At 43.1% G+C, this 19063-nt stretch overlaps 1 protein-coding gene, 1 long non-coding RNA gene and 2 other non-coding genes across 5 annotated transcripts in view; 3 read left to right on the top strand and 1 right to left on the bottom strand.

The window, feature by feature from the left end:
- Window positions 1-10265, top strand: part of LOC139803066 (uncharacterized) — a 12741-nt gene extending 2476 nt beyond the window's left edge. Inside the window, exons 2-4 of one of the 2 annotated variants that reach the window (XR_011728868.1) lie at window positions 3097-3222; window positions 6173-6257; window positions 10053-10265. This is a non-coding gene — a long non-coding RNA (uncharacterized lncRNA). The remainder of the gene's footprint in view (window positions 1-3096; window positions 3223-6172; window positions 6258-10052) is intronic. The other variant, XR_011728869.1, reaches the window with a different exon arrangement.
- Window positions 3759-3830, top strand: TRNAD-GUC (transfer RNA aspartic acid (anticodon GUC)). The gene has a single exon. It is a non-coding gene; the product is annotated as a tRNA-Asp (tRNA).
- On the top strand, window positions 4285-4358 carry TRNAI-AAU (transfer RNA isoleucine (anticodon AAU)). The gene has a single exon. It is a non-coding gene; the product is annotated as a tRNA-Ile (tRNA).
- On the bottom strand, window positions 4984-14438 carry CPOX (coproporphyrinogen oxidase). The gene is made up of 7 exons (XM_071758862.1): window positions 13950-14438; window positions 13715-13858; window positions 12923-13033; window positions 11844-11985; window positions 9354-9572; window positions 7486-7590; window positions 4984-5534 (listed from the first exon to the last, which is right to left on the bottom strand). The coding sequence occupies exons 1-7, from the start codon at window positions 14377-14379 to the stop codon at window positions 5447-5449; spliced, it is 1239 nt and encodes a 412-aa protein (XP_071614963.1). The 5' UTR covers window positions 14380-14438; the 3' UTR covers window positions 4984-5446.
- Between the last annotated feature and the right edge of the window lie 4625 nt (window positions 14439-19063).

The following is a 19063-nucleotide window of genomic DNA, read 5'->3' as shown; positions in this document are numbered from 1 at the left end:
TCTCCAAGGCACCATAATTAAAAGAGGAAAAGTAATGTGCATCTCACCCTTTACTTCCTCATCCCTGGTCAAGCTCTTCAGACTACGTGATATTACAAAGTTAGGTTACATTGTTTTCCACAGAAAAGGAAATCAAAGAGGTCAAATGTATTGAACTTAATTCACTAGAGAAAACAGAAGACAATATATATTCTTCTTATTCTCAGAGCAAGTCAGATGACACAAAAGACAGACTATAGAGCTAGTCAGCTCAGAATTTTTCTAATGCCAATGCTATATCAAATGGCATATTAAAGCTTTCACAGACAAATACAGTGGCAAAACCAAGAAACTTGAAATCAGAGTTATTTCTTTATAAAAAGAGCACATAATTTCATATATTCCCTTAGCTTTGCTTTTGACATCTTTGATGTACATGGCAATATGTGACAAAAGAATCTTGTACTGCTTAAAAAAATATTAATATCTGCACATAGTAAGGGAAAAAGTAGCAGCATAGACTACTGGACTAAAGCCAAGAGACCCTCTTTTAATGAAACATGAGGGCTGGAATCTATTTACACTCTTAAAGTGTGAGAGAAAAAGGCTTTGAGTTATTGCTGAAATCCCAAGATAGTTTGCAAAGGACCTCTTGTCTTGCAGAAAGACACAACTCTTATTTGTCCTAGTACTAAGTTGAAATTTCCTAAACTGAGGTTATGGAATAATTTCTAAGCTGTTTTTTTTAATAATAAATAGCCTGTCAGTTCTCAAAAGGAGTCTGACTTGGCTGTTCTTTGTAATTTTTCTATTCTGGAAACTAATGTATTGAGTGTGATTGCTTAAATGGGCATATCCTCTTGTGTACCAAGAAGTGAGGATGAAGATGAGCACAGATGGTACAAAAGACTTAATAGGCAGAGCAAAAGACTGCACAGGCAAATCAAACTCAGACAAAAGCAAAGTTTTTAGATTACTTTTGAGGTTTCATGTGTATATGGCACATAAGAAAGCACTGCATTTGATGGCTGTTTCCCCTTCTGGCTCCTGGAATGCAAATTCCCACTTACTCTTTCTTTAGTGAGTGATCTCCTACTCTGGAGAAGGTCTTGTCCCAGCAGTTCTTAGGCTGTTAATTCCCACCCTGTGGTGGGAATCACCTTGGCTGTGCCAGGCAGCACAGCATCTCTTTTGTGGTCAAGATTTTCTTCAGTGCACAGTGCTGAAGAGTTTTCCAAGTTTAGTGCAAAACTAAGAGAGGCTAGAGAACAAGCCATTACTTTCCAGATAAAAGTCTGGGATTAATCCTGGCCCTTAAATAGTTGAGCAACCCTATGTGTTACTGCGCTAAGAGGCAAAGCTACTGTTTTGTTTGGTCTTTGATGTACTTGAATTCCTTACAGCTTTTGGGAAATTCAGGCTAAGTCTTTAATTTTTCAATTAAGGGCATTTGTTAGGACATAATTTAAAATCTTCCATTGTCAATAATATAAGTATCTCTTACTGTCATTTTGGTTTTTGTGGAGTTTTTTTGGGAACATTTTTTGTTTTTTGGTGTTTGTTGGTTTTTTTTTGTTTTTGTGGGGAGAAATTAGAATTAGTTTAGTGCTGTGTTTCTCACATGTCAGTGAGGATTCAAACTCAGGACATCTGATTAAAATTGTATGCTGGAAATGTTACTGTTCTTAGTCATTAACCCGAAACATCCTGAGCAAATGTTTGAGGCAGCAGTGACCTGTCTGCATGTGGATCCACTTGTGAACTGTCACGGTTTTCAGCCTAGTGTATGTTTCCCACTGGAAAATGGAAGCAGAGCCACAGATGATACAGATTCTCTCCTGGATCTTCTGTTCTTCAACAGTTCAACCCTTTCTGCAAATTTGAAAATGGAGCACATCATAAAAATTTATTGAAGGCAGATGTGGCTCAGGGATTTCTGAAACCACTGTTATCTTCAAAAGGTACAGAGGCTTCCCATGTCATCCCTTCACAGAAATTAATAATTGGGGGGAAAAAAATATTTTATGCTGACATAAAATTTTTGCTCTCTCTTACGAATCCTTCGCTTCCGTGTTTCTGCAGGGAACTTTGATGGAACAATGTGCTTTCACTTATTGCTACTATTGCTTTTTGCAGTCAAGAACCACCAGAATATGCACAAAAATTCAGTGTGATGAATCCAAGTGTTCAGATTTTCTTGGCTACCAGCATCAGGACAAAAGGATGCAGAAATATAGAATTGCTCTGTTCTGTGTTTAAATTTTATTATTCTGAAACTAGTTGACAGTAAGATAAGGTCTGCTCACAAGAGCAGAGACATAAAGTAGATATGACAACTTCTCAAGAGACAATTCTGCGTAGTGGTTTTTTTTTTGTTATGATGTTTCTTGATCTCAAAATTCTAACCAGACCTTTTAATACTGTGTTTGAGAGGTATCACGAGACAGACTGAAGTTTAAAATCTATATTCTGCTTATGATAGGTACTCTTCATCTAGTCTCTGGAGTGGTTGTATTGCTTCAGCGCTGTTTCCCAGAACTGTATGATCAGCTTTTTGAGGTCTTTGGTCTCTTCAATAGAGGAAAACCTACAGTCTTGGTGTCCCACGGTCTTGGTAACTTAGCAATGCTGCTGAGGGGCCACAAAAGAAAAACACAGCCTATTGCATTTGGAGTATGTCAGGTTTTCATTTTTTTGTTATATGGCTTTTTACAGGTTCTTCCAGGTCTCTAGCTAACTAAATTATTTTCTGTGGACTGCCCACAATTGTGTTTCTTTTATACCCCTACATTTAACTGATAAATTGTTTTTTCAATTTAGAAGCATTTATTGTGGGGGGGTTCTATTTCTTTCTTCTTCATGCATGTTTGGATCTTTCTGTGCTTTCCTGCATCAGCTTACTATTCTCCTACTTCATTATAACTCCAGATCTGTCACTGTCCCCAATCCATGCCTTTGCCAGTCTCCTAGTGGCAGCTTCGCCATCTTCTATATGGAGAGTGTGGGAACATCTGTGAGAGTGCAGGACCATCCTTGTTAAATGTTGCCTGGTTTTGATAAAGCTCTTGCATTATCAGGATATGTTTATGTTCCTTTTTTATATATATTTTGTGATAGGTGGCGTTAGTGGCTGAGACGACAGCTGAGGAGCTCAGCTTAATGCTTGTACTGACAGGTGGTGAAGCAAGTGGCTTGGAATTTGATGATGTCATCCTCCTTTTCAACTTTTTTCACTGACCAGAGGTATTTAATTCTTATTTTAATTCTTAAGTATTTTCTAGTTTGTTGGGTTTTGCTTTGTTGTTTGTACTTAGTGTCTTGATTCTAGACGTGATCTACTTGGCAGTCCAGCTGGGGAAGTGTTTGTGCTTTCCTCCAGTGTTTCACCGCAGTAGAGAACAGGGTTCATCATAGGGTTAGGAAGTGAGCCTGTCTTCCCTTGCTGCCTCATTTTCCTTCAGGCTGGCTGTTGCATTTTCAGGGGGAACCCTGGCAAACCTTGGAACCTCGGCCTGTTCCCACAGCAGCCGCATGCCAAGGCTGCTCCGCTGGTTTAGGACACGTCCCTCTCCCCCTTGCTCTCTACCCAGGACAGAGCAGCCGGTTAGACGGAGCCTCCACCTGGTACTGAGATGATGAGGTCCGAGCTGGGGCCTCATATCACATCTCTGCTCCCCGCGCTATCGCACCAGGAACAGTGGGGGGAGGGGGTGTGTGTGTCTGTCTATCTCGGGTCTGCCCAGTCCGAGTCCACGGGGGGAGTGGGCTCAATGTGCAGCTCCTCGTTAGTATAGTGGTTAGTATCCCCGCCTGTCACGCGGGAGACCGGGGTTCGATTCCCCGACGGGGAGGTGGCTTCATATTTTTACCCCTCCGGGAGCGGTGTTACTTCCCTCTTCTCGCCGTGCCTTCGCGGTGCCACCTAGGGACACGATCATCGGGAATGGCTCCAGAACGCGGAGAGTTCTCGTGGGGAGCGGATGGAGAAAGCGCGGCGTCTCGTTTTGGTAAGGGTGCACACCCTTGATCCAGCCGGTCCGTCCAATAGGTGTGTGCGACCCTGCCGAGCTCCGTGCTGCCGGGAAGCAGCAGGCGCGGGCCGCCGGAGGGGGCGCAGAGAAGAGTGAGAGTTTGGGAAGTTGACCTTTTAGCAACTGTCGCCTTTTCGGTTCCTGCGGGCGCCGGTCCGCCAGTGGAGCCAGGAAGCTGGGGCGGATGCTGTGCAGCGTCAGGAGCAGCGGGCGGTAGCGGCTCCAGCGGCTGCGTGTCCGCCGGAGGGCGGGAATGGTGCGGACCTGTCACATCGGCCGGTTAGCTCAGTTGGTTAGAGCGTGGTGCTAATAACGCCAAGGTCGCGGGTTCGATCCCCGTACGGGCCACTCTTTTACTTCCCATACTGTAGGAAAAACGACTTCTACTGAAAATTACTTCGTTTTCTAAGTTTTAAAAAATTATTGTATTTTAAAAGAGGAAGGGTAACACGAAGTAAACACGGTAGCCCGCGAGGGAAAGTTTGACTTTGGTGATTAGAGGACAGCTAGTGAGGGCACTGGAACAGTCATCACACAGAGGCTGGCAACCCACCAGATGTAGTATCATAGGTGGTGATGGAAGTACTCAACTTTATCATTATTTTACTCTTTAGTATAGTGGTAAGTATCCCTGCCTGTCACATGGGAGATCAGAGTTCGATTTCCCAAGGCATAGGGTATGCTGCTTTTTCCTCTGCGGAAAAGGGATGGTGCCACCTCCCACTTGCTTTTCCCACGGGGTTTTTGACAACGTCCATGTCGGCTGGGGGAAGGTCAAAATATGGGAGAAGCATAAAGTCGTATTTGACAACCTCAGGGCAATACCCAACAGGTTCTTGATCTGTCCCCAACCTCTCTAGTAAAGGCTCCTGGAGCAGGTCTTAAAACACTTCCTCCAGCTAAACTTAATATGGATAACATCCAGATACATGTTGTTAAGTACCACCTTTTCCACCATTTACTGAAAGCAGAGTTTTAAGGTTTAAAAGTATACCTGATATTCCCTTTATTCTTGAAAAAATATTTCTAAAACATCCCAACATTTTTAAAGAGTAAGCAATGCCTTTAGGCACATATAATGCTTTCATTTCAGTGGGCAAACACTTCACAGTAGTTTACCATTTTGCAGTCAAACAAACCAGTTGAGGAAGTTCTTAAACATACGCAGTAGTCCTGGGAGGGTATTACCAGTCCTTCATGAGGCAATATCAACAGGGGGTGATAACATTAGATGATCAATCTCAAAGAATGATTTCACATAGTTGCAAATTACAACAACTCTATGTCATTATTAAGGCACCAGGTCAGGGTATAAACAGCTATACCAAAATGCCACACCAACAGCAGTCTGAGTAAGCTGGTCTGCAGGCGTTCCTGTTCCTTCATAATGGCTCAGTGTAAGCAGTTTAAGGAGGTCATCTTGTCCAAAGTCAGTGTCAGTGCACCCAGTCTTTGGGATTGCGCAGAACCTCCAGGATTTCTGCTTCTTTCGAGCTCTCCGGAGGGGTGTGCATGTACTCCCACCTGCAGGGAGAGGGGAAACTCACTCAAACTGCCCAGCTGGTTGCCACCTCTCCCACACCAGTTTGGACTTGAGTTGTCTGTTCTGAGGACGCAAAGCTACAGAAATAGTTGAAAACTCTTGTATCTGGTAGATACGGCTGCAAATCATTAAGTTCAGTAAAACCAAATAACAACACTGGAAGAGACAGGAGAAATGTTAGCTCAATCTTCTTCCCAACGTCTGGAAAAGCTGGAAAAAAGAAAGAGCAATGCTCCCTACCCCACAATCCATGCAGGTTTATTTCCTGCAAGGATCTTTTAGCAGTGACACACTAGTATCACCAGAAAGACAAGCCAAAAAAGAACCCAGAGAAAAGAAAGAGAGAATACGAGATTGAAGGGAAATTGCCAGCTTCAAATTTTATCATCTGATTCTGAGGTATGATTTTCAGCCACCAAGGGCAAGTTTCTCCAGAAGCTGGACTGTAAGCACTACAAAGTCCATAATTGAATCTTGATTTTAAAACCAAAGTTGATGAGAAAATGCTTTTTAATGAAAGGGCAATTAAGAGGCATAAAAATGAAAAAGTTTTAACAGGTACAGAGGGATAGGTACAACCTTTTCCCATTGTTGTTTGTTGTTTTTTTTTTTTACCTAGGAAGGACACATTCATGCTGTGAAGTGAGCTGTTTACATTTACAAAAACAAGCAAAACCAGATCATCCCAGCAATGAAAGCAAAAGGTAGGACCGTGCTACACCACACTACAGGTGTCCTTGAGCTAGTGGACAGTGGGATAAGCTATATGGTGAGTGCAGGACTGCCCTCATAGTTAAGGGGCTGCAGGCAAAGGTCAGTTTTCCTAGAAGTCTATGCAGGTCACTAATGAAGTCCTATGAAATTCATAACAGAACCTGTGCTACTCAGCATATCTAAAAGCAGCCTAGAAAGGGGAGCACACAGTAAATGACAGTTTCCTGACATTACAAATTACGATAGTTCAAAACATAAAAAGGCAGTTGAAAAGAATAAATATCAAGCCACACAACTGAGCAATAAAACAGTAAGTGAAATTAACTGATGATAAACCTGAAGCAATGAACACCAAAAAACGTTACGTGCACATGAAGAGATTGAGTTAACTTTTATTGCCCTGAAATGATCTTGGCATTGTAACAATTCTATGAAAAAGTCAGCTCAATATTTAGCAGCAGGCAAAACCAGTAAAACAGCATATTAGGATTATGCAAGGAGTAATGAACTAAAAGTATCATTATGCCACTGTATGAGTCAGCAGCACACCTGCATCTTGGATACACATATGTAGCTTACGTTGTCTGGTCCTTATTCAGATCAGAAAGGGCATAGAAAACTTAAGCCTAGAGAAAAGCAGCAAATGTGATCAGAGGTATGAAACAGCTACTATGCAAAGACTAAAAAAGGGGAGCTGCCAGCCTGGAAATAAAACAATAATAAAACCAAAAGTCTGTAAAGAACTGTTATGGAGAAAATTAACAGGAAAAAAAAATATAGTTCCTCACTGAAAAATTAAATGAAGCCATCAGGGTTGAGTAGAAAACTGAGGCACTTTTTTATACAACATACAATTAAACTGTGGAACTCCTTACCACAGGCTTGTCAGGCCTGCCAAAAGCTGACATGGTTTCAAAGAGCTACTGAACAAAAAACCATGCAGCAAGGAGGGGAAATGTTTAGTGGTACTAAGCACAAAAAATACCACTTTTTTTGGCAGAAAATATCTAGGCCACACATTACTGGCAACAGGGCAGGTGCAGCAGACCAGAAAAAGCATCTCTATGTATCTGGCCCTATTCTTGTATTGTTCTTGTAGTGGGCATGAACTAATGACTGTTAACAGACTGGACACTAGGACAGACCTTTGATTTAATCCTATAAACTACTTTAATAAGAACAGTGCCTACTTGCAAGTCCATTTAACAATGCCCTTACCTTGCAGTCAGTGGCAGAGACATAAGAATGCTTTCAATTCTTGATCCTGGTGTCAGGAGGCCAAACTTTGTACCTCTGTCATAAACCAAATTGAATTCTACATACCTATGGGGAGTGAAGAGATGAAACAAAACAAATTTGTAATCAGAAGTTGCTTGTGCCTTCTTCCGCTAGCAGACGTCACACAAAATCAGCTTGACCTTCTGCTTTTTTGGGTGTCAAAACAAACCATGGTTTGGGGACAACTGTTCTCCAGCATCCTCTGCATAGGAATGCAGATGTGACCTTCGCAGTCCATAAAGCATCAGCAGTAATGACCTGAGCTAACAGACCAGGGCAGACAAACTATTCAAAGAGAGCATTCTGCATGGTGCTATACTAGCTTACTTCTCCCTGGCCTCAACCCTGCTGGCAAAGTTGACATCAAGTTCAGCTTGGTTATGCTAGTTATCTTTAGTGTAGTGGTGTCATTAAAAATGATGACATTAAAAAGAGCCTTAAAGAAACTGGAAATGACCACAGGAAAAAACTCTACTGTGCAGTCCTCCATGCTGAAAGATACATGAGTGGCAAGGTCAGAAGATTTTTTTGTTTCCTGGGGAGATCGGATGCAGAAGTCAGCTTCAGAGTCCTGGCTGGGACTTAGAAGTGCCAAAATAGAGTTTCCTGCCCCCAGCATAGGAGAAGAGTAGTGACAGTTCAGCATGGGTTATCTTAATAACCAGTACTCAGGTTTTAGTACTTAGTAGTGGTACAGAAAGGGAGGAGCTCTTATCTGTCTGCAGAAATTGAGAACTTTGCCTAGGCCAATAACCTGCAAACAGAGAGAAATACAGAGGCCTCATGAGCTGCTGTCGCAGCTGCAGCTTAAAGAAGCCATTCCTCCCTTATAACCTTAGCAGGTTTCCTAAATCCTATCCACAGACTGGATCTTGAAAGCCCAATGCTCCCAGTAACAGTCACACCAACTTAAGCATATATGTTTATTTCAGTAACTCCTGCAGGCCAGTGATCTCAACTTAAATGCTTACATCCTCTCTATGCCACTCTCACAGCCTTCTCTGCAGAGAGGCAGAAACTAAAGACTCACTACTTCTGCAGAAAGCACATGTATTCTCATTTCTCTGTATGCTTACACAATCACAGGACATAGAGAAATGAGTACAATTGTATATACCAATATTCTTAAGCTTTTGCACCATCAACAGTTGTTCACATTAATAAGTAATCTCCAAGGTCTTCTATGTTACAGTGACCTTAGACCATGAAGAGGAACAAAACTCCTCTGGTAAGTTTGTTCCTTTACAAGCACTTCACTGCATCCTCATTTCAATGCCAAGATTGGATGCAGTAAATGCATATGTAAGAAGGTGAAAAGACTCTGAAGTATAGTTATTCCATGACTTTCTGGGGTTTAGCTTTGTTACTACAAAAGGAAGCATGACTCCCTCATCCTTACACTCGTCATGTCACAGAGCATTTCTATTACCTGCATCATTGGGATGCAAAAGAAGGCAGGATTCAGGACACTGAGCACACACACACCCATTTGACTGCTGCAAAGCAGCAGTTTCTCTTGGATTTTGAAGAAGTTGGAAAGAAACTGGGGCATTTTGTGTAAGTTACTTGAGCTCCAACATGGGAGTGGCAGGATATGGGTGAGGGTGTGCTTGTATCTTCTTTGCACCCTCCTTGGCAATCTAGCATTGGATTTCAAAAACAGTTCTGTGCACAGCTTTAGACCACTCATGCAAACTTAGCCCACACCACAGCAGGACAGAAACCCTGCAACCACGAAGAACTAGCTTATTTTGTTCTTGCCAGAATAATCCACCTCCCATGCATTCTTTTGCTCCTTGAGTACTCACCGTCCTCTCCGAATCTGCTGCCATAGCTTTTCCTCTGGTGTGAAGGAGTCATGGCAGTGCCTTTTCACAATGGGAATGTAACAAGGCACAACAGCCTTGGCACAACTCTTCACAAACTGGAATACTTCCTCCTTGGAGGGAGAGTCCACATCGTCAAAGAATATGCCTCCAATCCCTCTTCGCTCACCACGGTGCTTGATATAGAAGTAGTCATCACACCTAGAGGAGATAGCAGACAGTTATTAATGGGGTCCTAAGTATTCAAAAAAATGAACAGAGCTCCAAGTAGGAGCCATGTAGGCACAGGATAGCACTAGTGAAATATGGATGAAAAGTCAGATCCTGCAGTGTTGGGTACTGTACTTTTTCACTGACTGCTGAGAGCCAGGTACAGCACCATGTGGAAAGCACCCCTGCATTAATTTACAGTAAGAACTCTCAAATGGTCTCTGAAAGCTGTGTATCACCACACAGTCACTGAACACCTAACACTGTAATACCATGGCAGATGTTTCATGTGGAGTGATCCAATCTGTATCCTCTGCTTACAAGGAGGTACACCTGATTTCAAAACTTCACCCTAAGAACTCTTTCTAGATTTCATTCCCAGAATTATATAGAGATCTCAAATTATTTGTACAGCTTTCAGATGAACTCAAAATAAACTTGGAATTTAATTTATATTTTTTGCCATTCCAGTGAAAGAACTGATCTTCTGCATCAAAACTAAAACAATCAACAAAAGCAAGGTGAGATAAGAAAGCCACTGTCATTTAAAGAAGAATGAAAAGTGAGACTGCCTTCCTTGGAAAAAGGCTTTTTAATATGTAAACTTGGAACTCCCTCCAGTAGTATGGAGTCATTCCAGAAGCTTTTCCTGGCTCATGTTCCAGTTTATGAAGGAGCAAGTGCAGCTTTATCCTACAACAGGGAGACAATTAATCTCCTTTGTATTTACTAGGAATATGGTGTGCAATTACTATAATTAGCTGATTATCTACACCCTGTCCTGCTTACAGTTGCTTGCTTGGGCAGCTATGCTCTGCAAGTCTTCACATGGGGGAGAAATCAAGTGAGGCAGGAAGAAGAAACCATCAACAGCAAGGAAACCCTGCCTTGCTTACAGGCTAGTTTTTGGGATGCATGTATCCAACCACAGTTGCTGTTCTCAAGTAGTATAAATGGTATGGCCATAGAAGGAGAGACATGGAGATGTAAAATATAATCTAAGCTATTTCATTTTTTTATTCTCTGGGATGGTAAGGTTATTTTTTTAGCAGCAGGAAGTTAGGAAAAAAGGCTGAGTCAGAAATGCAAACAGAAAAAGCCTCACAAAAGTCTTAAAGCTTAATGAGAAGACAGCATGGTAAACATGAGATTTTATGTTTGAGAAAGGTGGAAAGAGGGGTTAAGCTCAGAGGAGATTCACACTTCCACCAGTGAGAAATGCTGCTGCTGCTTTCAGCAAAAACTTGTGCTGGGACTGAGAAAACTTGCATTATTGGTCTTTGCAATACGCTCAGTTCTGCTGAGCTGCCTTCAGACTCAGAACAGGCTTGCTGCAGCTGGCATTACTAGCCTACTTATACTGCAAACACCCTGACCATTAAGGCAGACACTCTGAACTACCATGCAAAAGAGAACAAGACTCTGGGCTTATGATTGTAAGATGTGTTTCTACTAAGTGGTTCATACCAGTTACATCACCCACTTTTATCTTCTCTTCTCAGACAAGACCTGGTAGCTTACAGAAGGGCTACCCCACCTTCCTGGATACCACAGCTTGTAGCAGATAGGATTATCAGACACAGCAGCAAGCCCCCACTGAACAGTGGAGGACTCCCATCACCTGTATCTCTCAACTCAAGAAGAAGTCAAAGTTTGCATATTTAAAGAATTTGCTGGTGAACTCTCAATGAATGTGTCACTGTAAAAAAAGTACAGCTCCATCAAAACTATGAAGCTTCTACATTAAACTCCTTCACCTATGAGGAAAAAAAAGAAAAGGAAGGTCATGAAGGCCAGACTGTGAAAGGTGAAAAACTGAAATGGGATTTTCAGAACTGCAGTGCTGATCAAAGAGCTCACACTAAAGTAATTTTTCATTAATTCACTGTAAGCAGAACTAGGGCAAGTCCATGGAGCAGATGTCTTGTTCTAAGATACCAGAGGCTAAAAGGAATGTTTAAGTTGCCTACTAAAGCCTGGGCTTACAAAACCTTGTTGAGTCAGCTTGGTTTTCATTCAGACTACAGACTCACGATCCTAGTTGTTGCACATCTGATTTGAAAAACTCAGGCCTCTGTAAACAAGAGATTGTTTTAAGGCTACATTTTATCTCAGTGCACATTTGCTGATTTTCATTAGCATATGCTGATACTTTTCAAAAAAGGCACCAGGACTGACTGTTCCCAGAGTACACTTAAATGGTAATATCTATTACCATGCTTTCTGCTCCCAAGAAACCCAAGTGCCTCTCTCTTCACATACCATTTCTTGTACTTGGGATACAGCTTCAGATCATGCTTGTCACAGGCTTCTTTCAGAGTCTTGTGAAAATGAACAGCATCCTCTTCATTCAAGTAAGTTGGAGTCAGGTCTGTCCCACCACCAAACCACCACTGTTTATTTCCTATAGGAGAGAGGCAAGGAGCAACACTTTGCTTTTACACTTTCAAACTGAAATACATTGCTAGTGATTCACCAGCAACTTCTGCAGTACAAACCAAAATCATTATCCAATGGTGTTCCTAAATATCAAGCATGAAAAATCCGAGTTCAAGATAGTACAATGACCAGCGACTTCAGGAACACATAAAACAAATTTCAAAGCAGTAAAAATAATTTGTTCAGTATTTTGGACCACTGATTCTGACAACAGGGTATCAATTTCAAAAGATGGGCTAGCAACTCCAGTTCAAACATGCAGAAACATTTTACTGCATGCCAAAGAAAGGGAAACACAGTTTTTTAATTCAGAGAAGTAATTGACTAGAAATTATTCAAGATGCTGTGGGAAAAAAAAATAAAACTCTCTTCGAGCTTCTGACAGTACATACACTGTCACAAAGCATAAAGGGGCTCTCAGTGTTAAACCATCTACCCTGGTGGTCTGGTTCTGAAAGCAGCAAATTGCAGAAACTCAGGCACAATGCAGGTAAAGAGCAATGTTTCTGAAAGTACATCCTCCTAGCTCCCGAGACAAAGGGACATCCAAACCAGAATGCTTATCAGCCTTTCAAAGACCTTTTTCCTATTAAATTTTATAACTCTTTGAATATATTTTACATATATTTGTATCTCCGACATTTTAACTTCAATCTGGGACCCCTCTTGTACACTGCAAAATGTGAATGACAAACATCTTTACTGTACCAGACACACACATCACACTGCTGATTTTAAAACATGTAAATGAAGACCCAGAGATTAAGAGATCCAGTAATACACAACAAGCTCTTGGCATAGCTGGGAACAAAACTAAACAAGTTCTTAATTGTTCACTTCATACTCACTTCATACAGTGAGTTAGATGGTTCACAAGTACTTTATTTGATTGTAGTCCTTACCGTCTGCTTCTTCAATTTCAAAGTATCTATAGTTGAAGTGCATGGTTGGAACATGAGGGTTCTTTGGATGGATAACGGAGCTCACACCCATGGCGCAAAATGGCAGCTTCCCTAGACAGAAGGATGCAGAGGAAAAAAAAAAAAATCTTCCTTTTTTCAAATAACTTCTTTTATAATAATTTAATTAACATCATTACTTATCCTTTGCCTAAAAGCTACCAGAATATTTCTCATTGTATTCTTAATAATTATGAATCAACATGCAAATTGTCATTCACACCTTTGTGTGCACCTAAATGCTCTTTTTTGTGTGTTTGTCCAAAAATGCAAAAATATGTTGGACCATCTCTTAGAATAAGATCACATGAAACGCAAGGCACTGCTGAGGCTTTCTGCCACCCTAAGGTCCACAGTTACTCTTTGCAACATTAATGTCAGCTGAGTCATCTTTAGCCTTCAGGTCTCTTCGGCGTTCTCCCTCCTCGTCTTTGGGACATAACTCCCGTTGCTGTTTCACTGCTGAGCTACAGCGTCGTTACAGACAAGCAACAGAGTACACTGCTTAAAGCAGCAAGACAGAGAAGCACCTGGATACCGAGTTTTTTAAGGAATACACAACTCCACCTGCCAGGCTTACTGGTTGGAAACCACCAGATATACCTCTGGGCGTTCGTCATTCCAGCCTCCCGCACGTTCTGTTCACAGGTCTGCCTCTCTTTCAGAGTAACACAGAGGAACACCCCGAGTCTACGCATCTCCGTCCCTACCCCACCTCCTCCCCGGACCCCTTACCGTCTTTGGCCTTCAGAGACTTCCCCCTGCTTCTCATCTGCCGGGCTGCCTCCTCGGACAGGAGCCCGAACACGACGGACACGTTCACACCCGCCTTCTCGAAGACCTCGCCGTCTTGCAGCACGCAGCTGATGCCGCCTCCGCCTGTCAAAACACAGGGGTCACTCCTCACCGTGGCCGCCTCATTCCCGGGCTGCCCGTGCCCCGCAGCATCTCCCAACCCCGCACCCCGTACCTTCCTTCCTCTCCCAGGTGTCGACAGAGAAAGCGGCGCCGGGGTCCAGCGCGGCCAGGGCGCGGCACACCTCCGCCTGCGTCTCCATGATGAGCAGCTCCATGCGGCTCCGCAGCTCCCGCCGCCGCCGCCTCAGCTCCCTCAGCCCGCTCACCGGCGGCGCCATGAACCGCTTCCGCAGTTCCTCCTCCTCCTTCTCCTCCTCGTCCTCCTTGGACGCCGCCATCTCGGCCTGCTGCCACCTCCACAGCCCCAGCCCCAGCCCGCCCAGCGCCCCCGCCGCCGCCGCCAGCGCGGCCCGCCGACCCTCCCGGAATGGCGCTACCCCAGGCGGCACGGAGCCCAGCGCTCGCCGGCCTGCCACGGCTGCCAGAGCGAGGGCGGGCGGCCCGCGGGCAACCCCGCCAAGCAGCTTGGCGGCTGCCGCCATGATGAGCACCACCGCCGCACTGGCGGCGGGGCGGGAAGGGCCGAGCCGGGCCGCGGAGGCCGGGCCGAGGCGGGGCCGGACCGGGGCGGGGCTGGGCTTGGCCGGGCCACTCGGCGCGGTATATAAATATGTCTCAGTAGAGGTGGATGTGGGTCTGTTTGGGGAAGTTCGACTGGGTTGGCTGCTGTGGAGTAAGAGCTCTGTATCCCTCCCGGTTAGGTGCCCCCCCCCCCCCCGGAGCCAACCTGCCCGCCCTGAGGCAGTGCTGCTGTTCAGGGACAGCTCAGGGGCTGCTGCCCGGTCGGTGCGGCGCTGCTGGCCTTGCACCCATAAAACATTTCTACGAAGTGGTATCGAATAACCTGCTCCCCTCCGTGCAGCTGCTTGAGGCTGTAGAGTCGTGTGAGTAGCGAGGAGGCCAGACGTGGCTGGAATAGGAGTCAAGGTATATTTTCTTGAGCTATCTTACGAACCGAGTAGACTTGCTCTCCTCTGTATGGCATTGCTGCTTTTTTCACTTGCAGTAATGCTTTTTAGAATCTGACCAGTTTTCAGGACTGATAGTTTAATGCATTGGGAGTATCTCCCATGGATTTGAGAAGGCACATGTTTACACCTTCTTTCTCTGTTCTAAAGTTGAAGTGCATTTTCTTTCCTAATAATACAAGTATTCAGAGTTATAAGGAGAAAGGTTATGTATAGCCAAATGTTGAAAGGTACTGTGTAGCACCAACTTATGGTTCAGTTTGATTTTTTTGGTGCTAATGTTGACACTGGATCCATTCAAATTATTTTCTTTTTCTCAGCTGCCTTGACATCACTGTGGCAACAGTGAGGCAGTACAAAAAACCAACTAGCAAAATCACTTTAGTGAGCAAATAAACCGACAGGTTTCCTCAAGCAAACACATAACTGGCTGCAGTCATTGATGATGGTACTGTGCTGAACACAGCTACGTTTTCTTTCAACTCAAAGAGCTAATTTCCCAATGTTATTTTTTAATAAGCACACTATTATTTTCTAAAAAGTAATGACATTTATTAAGCCTGTCATTGATTGAAGACCAATATGAGAGTTTTGCTGAGAAAAATAACAGCTATCTCAAAAGCCCAGCCCTGTAAGGTTTGTTCTCTGGTATGAGACTGTTCCTCAGAACCTGTGACCTTCTGTTATTTCAGAACAGCTTTGCACCTGTAGTAGCCAAGAGGAGATGATTTTCAAGGCTGTCTCTGTGAAGACAATGAGAGTTGTTCCTAATATGGTTCAGGGCTTTGTTATCTGTCTTTTCATTGTAGGGTGATTTGGGCCCGGGAAGGTCTGTGTAAGGTGATAACGTTTACTCGAAGGCTTAGTCCCTTTCCTCATTTCTGATCTGATTCTGCTCTTTGGCAGCAGAGGATGCTGTGAAGCTGCTGAAGTTGTGCAGGAGGTAAAGGAGACCTCTGAGCTGAGCTCTCTTCTGCCATCAGCTGGAGGACGGGATCCCTGATGAGCCAGGAGAACTGAGACAGTGGAGATAGAAGCGAGGGAAGGAGTGTCCCATTATTTCCAAGAGGGGTCTGGAAAAAAAAATAAATACTGAAGCCAAAAGACATGCAAAATGCATTCATGCTGATGAACATTTTATCGTTTGTTTTTTGGTTTTTTTCTTCTGCATTATGTTGAGTGCAAACTTTCACTGGTAACATCTGGTAATTCAGCTGGACAGGACCTCTGGGGGTCTCTTGTCCAGCCTCAGGGGTTCACTGTTCCCAGACTGTTCCCTGGTTGTGCAGGGCCTTTGTTGACCAGCTGCATTTACAAAACCTCTGGGGAGTGAGGTTCATCATCATGGCTGGACTCCTTCCCCACCACTGCGCAGCCCCACCAGGAGGAATTTTTTCTTGTATCTAGTGAGAATTTAAATTGCTGCAACCACATTGTCAGGTCAGCGTCTTGCTCTTGCTGCTGAATCTTCAAGTACAACTTCTTTATACACTGGGATTTCTCAGGCTGGATTCTTGAGTGTGGTTAGGCTACTCTCTGGTAGAGGTGAGGAGAAGTGACAGTGTAAAATTGATAGTCCTCCTATTTCTGTGCTGAATCCTCTCACATGAACTCTTGAGGGCCTCCTCTCTAACACCAGTTTAAGGTTGAAATGTCAGCCAAATGCCATATACTTTCCCTGTGCAGCAGTGGGGAAGGTGCAATTAGCAAGCAAGACATCAAATATGGCATCTTGCACAAGAGATTTTTTTTTTTTAAAGCCCTATTTATATGTGTAAACCCAAATTGTGCTGGTCAGTAAAAATAGCATTGTAGGTTGTAGCTCAAGATTCTTTTCAGTGTATTTGAATTAGTCTACTTTGCCACATTATTTCAGCTTACTTTTCTCTACATTACTGAGAGCAGCAGCCTGTACTTGATATGTGTGAGATGCTCAACAACTCAACAGTGATAAAAAGCAAGAAAATTACATCTTGCAATTTGATCTGCATTTGCACTGCATAGTGTAGTGGTGGCTTTCAGCTTGTGTGTGTGCTGTTGAATTTCTGTGCTCTTCTGTTTCTTTGGAGATACCAAAAGTAGAGGAAAGCTTGGATTAAAGCCAAAAGGAAAACCTGGAGTTGCTTCTTGCATTTGCTTGAACAAGAGTTGAACCTAAGGAAACGTACCTTACCCTTTGTAAGTGGGCTGGGTGAAATTCTAGGGCCTTGACCTCCTTTTGAATCTCTGTGTCAATTTTAAATTTACATGGTAAGATGACTTTGAATGTTGTATCACATAGTGTCCATTATCATGCGTGTATGTATTGTGGTAGTGAGGGTCCTCTAGTGGGTTTTGCTGTCAATGACAGTGAAGCCATTGAGAGTTGTTTTACAGCTAAAACCTCTACTGGTGCAAATGAGTGTGATTCTAGAAAAGACTGTAGGGGCTACAGTGATTTCAAGAAGTGATTTCAAGAAGAACTGGACTTTTAACTCCTCTGAAGACCTCCAATGAAGAAAACAATACAGCTAATTTTCTTTTATTGGTGTTTTTTTATGTGTACTTTGAAAAGATCTCTGAAGCTTCTCTCCTGCATGTATTTAGGTGCTGTCTACCTGGTTTTGTTATTTTTTTCATAAATGAAAATTTATGCACAAAGAGGGTATTGACAAAAGAACAGGGGACACTTCATGTTCTACTCTAGTGGAGCAGGATCAGGTCTGATTCAGGCCAAGACAGGTGCAATGCTTTCACCAAGGCCTTTTGAAACTTTTGAGCACTGACTTAATGCAGTTTCTTATCAGAAAGAAGAAGGAAGAAAAAGATCTATTGTGAACAGAAAAATCCCCAAACAAGTTAGCATTTCTTTACTTCTAAAGTTAAAAAACCCAATCTCACACAGTTTATCACACGAAGGCTTGATTGTGACTTCAAAGTGATGCTGAGGGCTTGCAAAGTTGGACAAGTACTCATTTAACAGAGTTAATTCTGTTTAATAGGGGCTGTCTCAGAAGTTTTTCATGACAGTAGAAGTTGAATTAAGTTAGTATTTCAGCATGTGTCAGAGAAGTAAGAGCTTTGGGTACTGAGCTGAAACAGTAGGTGATGTGAAGGCTGTACAAGAAAGATGAAGACCTTTCCTTCTGTGTCTGTTATCTCAATAAGCTGGTTGGCAGGTTCAGAACAATCTCCCTTTTTTACTTTTCTTTTTTTTAAATGCAGGATTGATTGTCCTGGATTTATGAAAGAGAGAAAGGGTAACTACAGAACAGGAAGCTGCTGTGCTGGAATTGCTTCAGGCTACCTCCTCAAAGGTAAGAGAAATTATGAAATGCCTTAGGAAAAGCTTTTGTCCTCTAACACTTGATCATCTCTGCAAAGTTAATAAAAGGAATAGAAAAGTAGAATTGCCCAAAGAGTGAGTCCCTTGGAAAGGTTTGCACTAACACTCAAGCCCTAAAACATGTTGCGCGCAACTTCCTTGGAAAATATGCCGGCATTACAAGTGAGGCACTACCATCTTCCCTGCAATGAGAGGTCAGCCCATTGTTTTCCTGCTTCTTATGCACTCTTCTCTTAGCTTTGCCTTCAGATTTACTGTTACGTAACACCATCTTCATAAAACATCATGAATTATCCAGAACTATAGCTATTGCATATATGCCTTCATCAATGCTAAAAAGCCAGAGCATGACCTCCCTCAGGCTTCCAAGGAAAGGGAAAATATGAGCAGAAGTGAGCTGTGTAGGTGAATTCCCTATTTCTTGTACTGAGATCCTGGTCAAGCACGCTACTCCCCTAACCCAGTGGGTTTTGTGTTTTTTTTTTTTCCTTACAACCACTGTAGCTGATTATACAGATTAAATGTAATGTTTGTTGTTATGCAAGTCTGTCCAGAAGCCAAAATACACACCCTTCTATCTTCCCTGGAATAATCAATACATTGTTTATGGTTAAGCTAAAGGACCAGCTGAGTTAGCTCTCAAGTCTTAGGGGACTTGGGAGTTTCTGAGTAACAGACATACAGTGTGACAGTGTGGTTGAAACTGCTCTACTCTCTACTGTGGGGAGCTCAGCAGAGCTCCAGAGATTTGTAGTCTTTGAAATGCTCCTGTATAACTACAGAACAGAACTTCATACTTGTATATCTAAAATCATAAGCTTATGCTCCCTCAAGTTCAGTAGTGCCCATCAAGAAGCCTTAATTCTAAGGGTT

Source organism: Heliangelus exortis, chromosome 1 (assembly GCF_036169615.1).
Source record: "Heliangelus exortis chromosome 1, bHelExo1.hap1, whole genome shotgun sequence".
NCBI classification, from domain to species: Eukaryota; Metazoa; Chordata; class Aves; order Apodiformes; family Trochilidae; genus Heliangelus; species Heliangelus exortis.
This window is presented reverse-complemented; position numbering and strand designations above follow the sequence as displayed.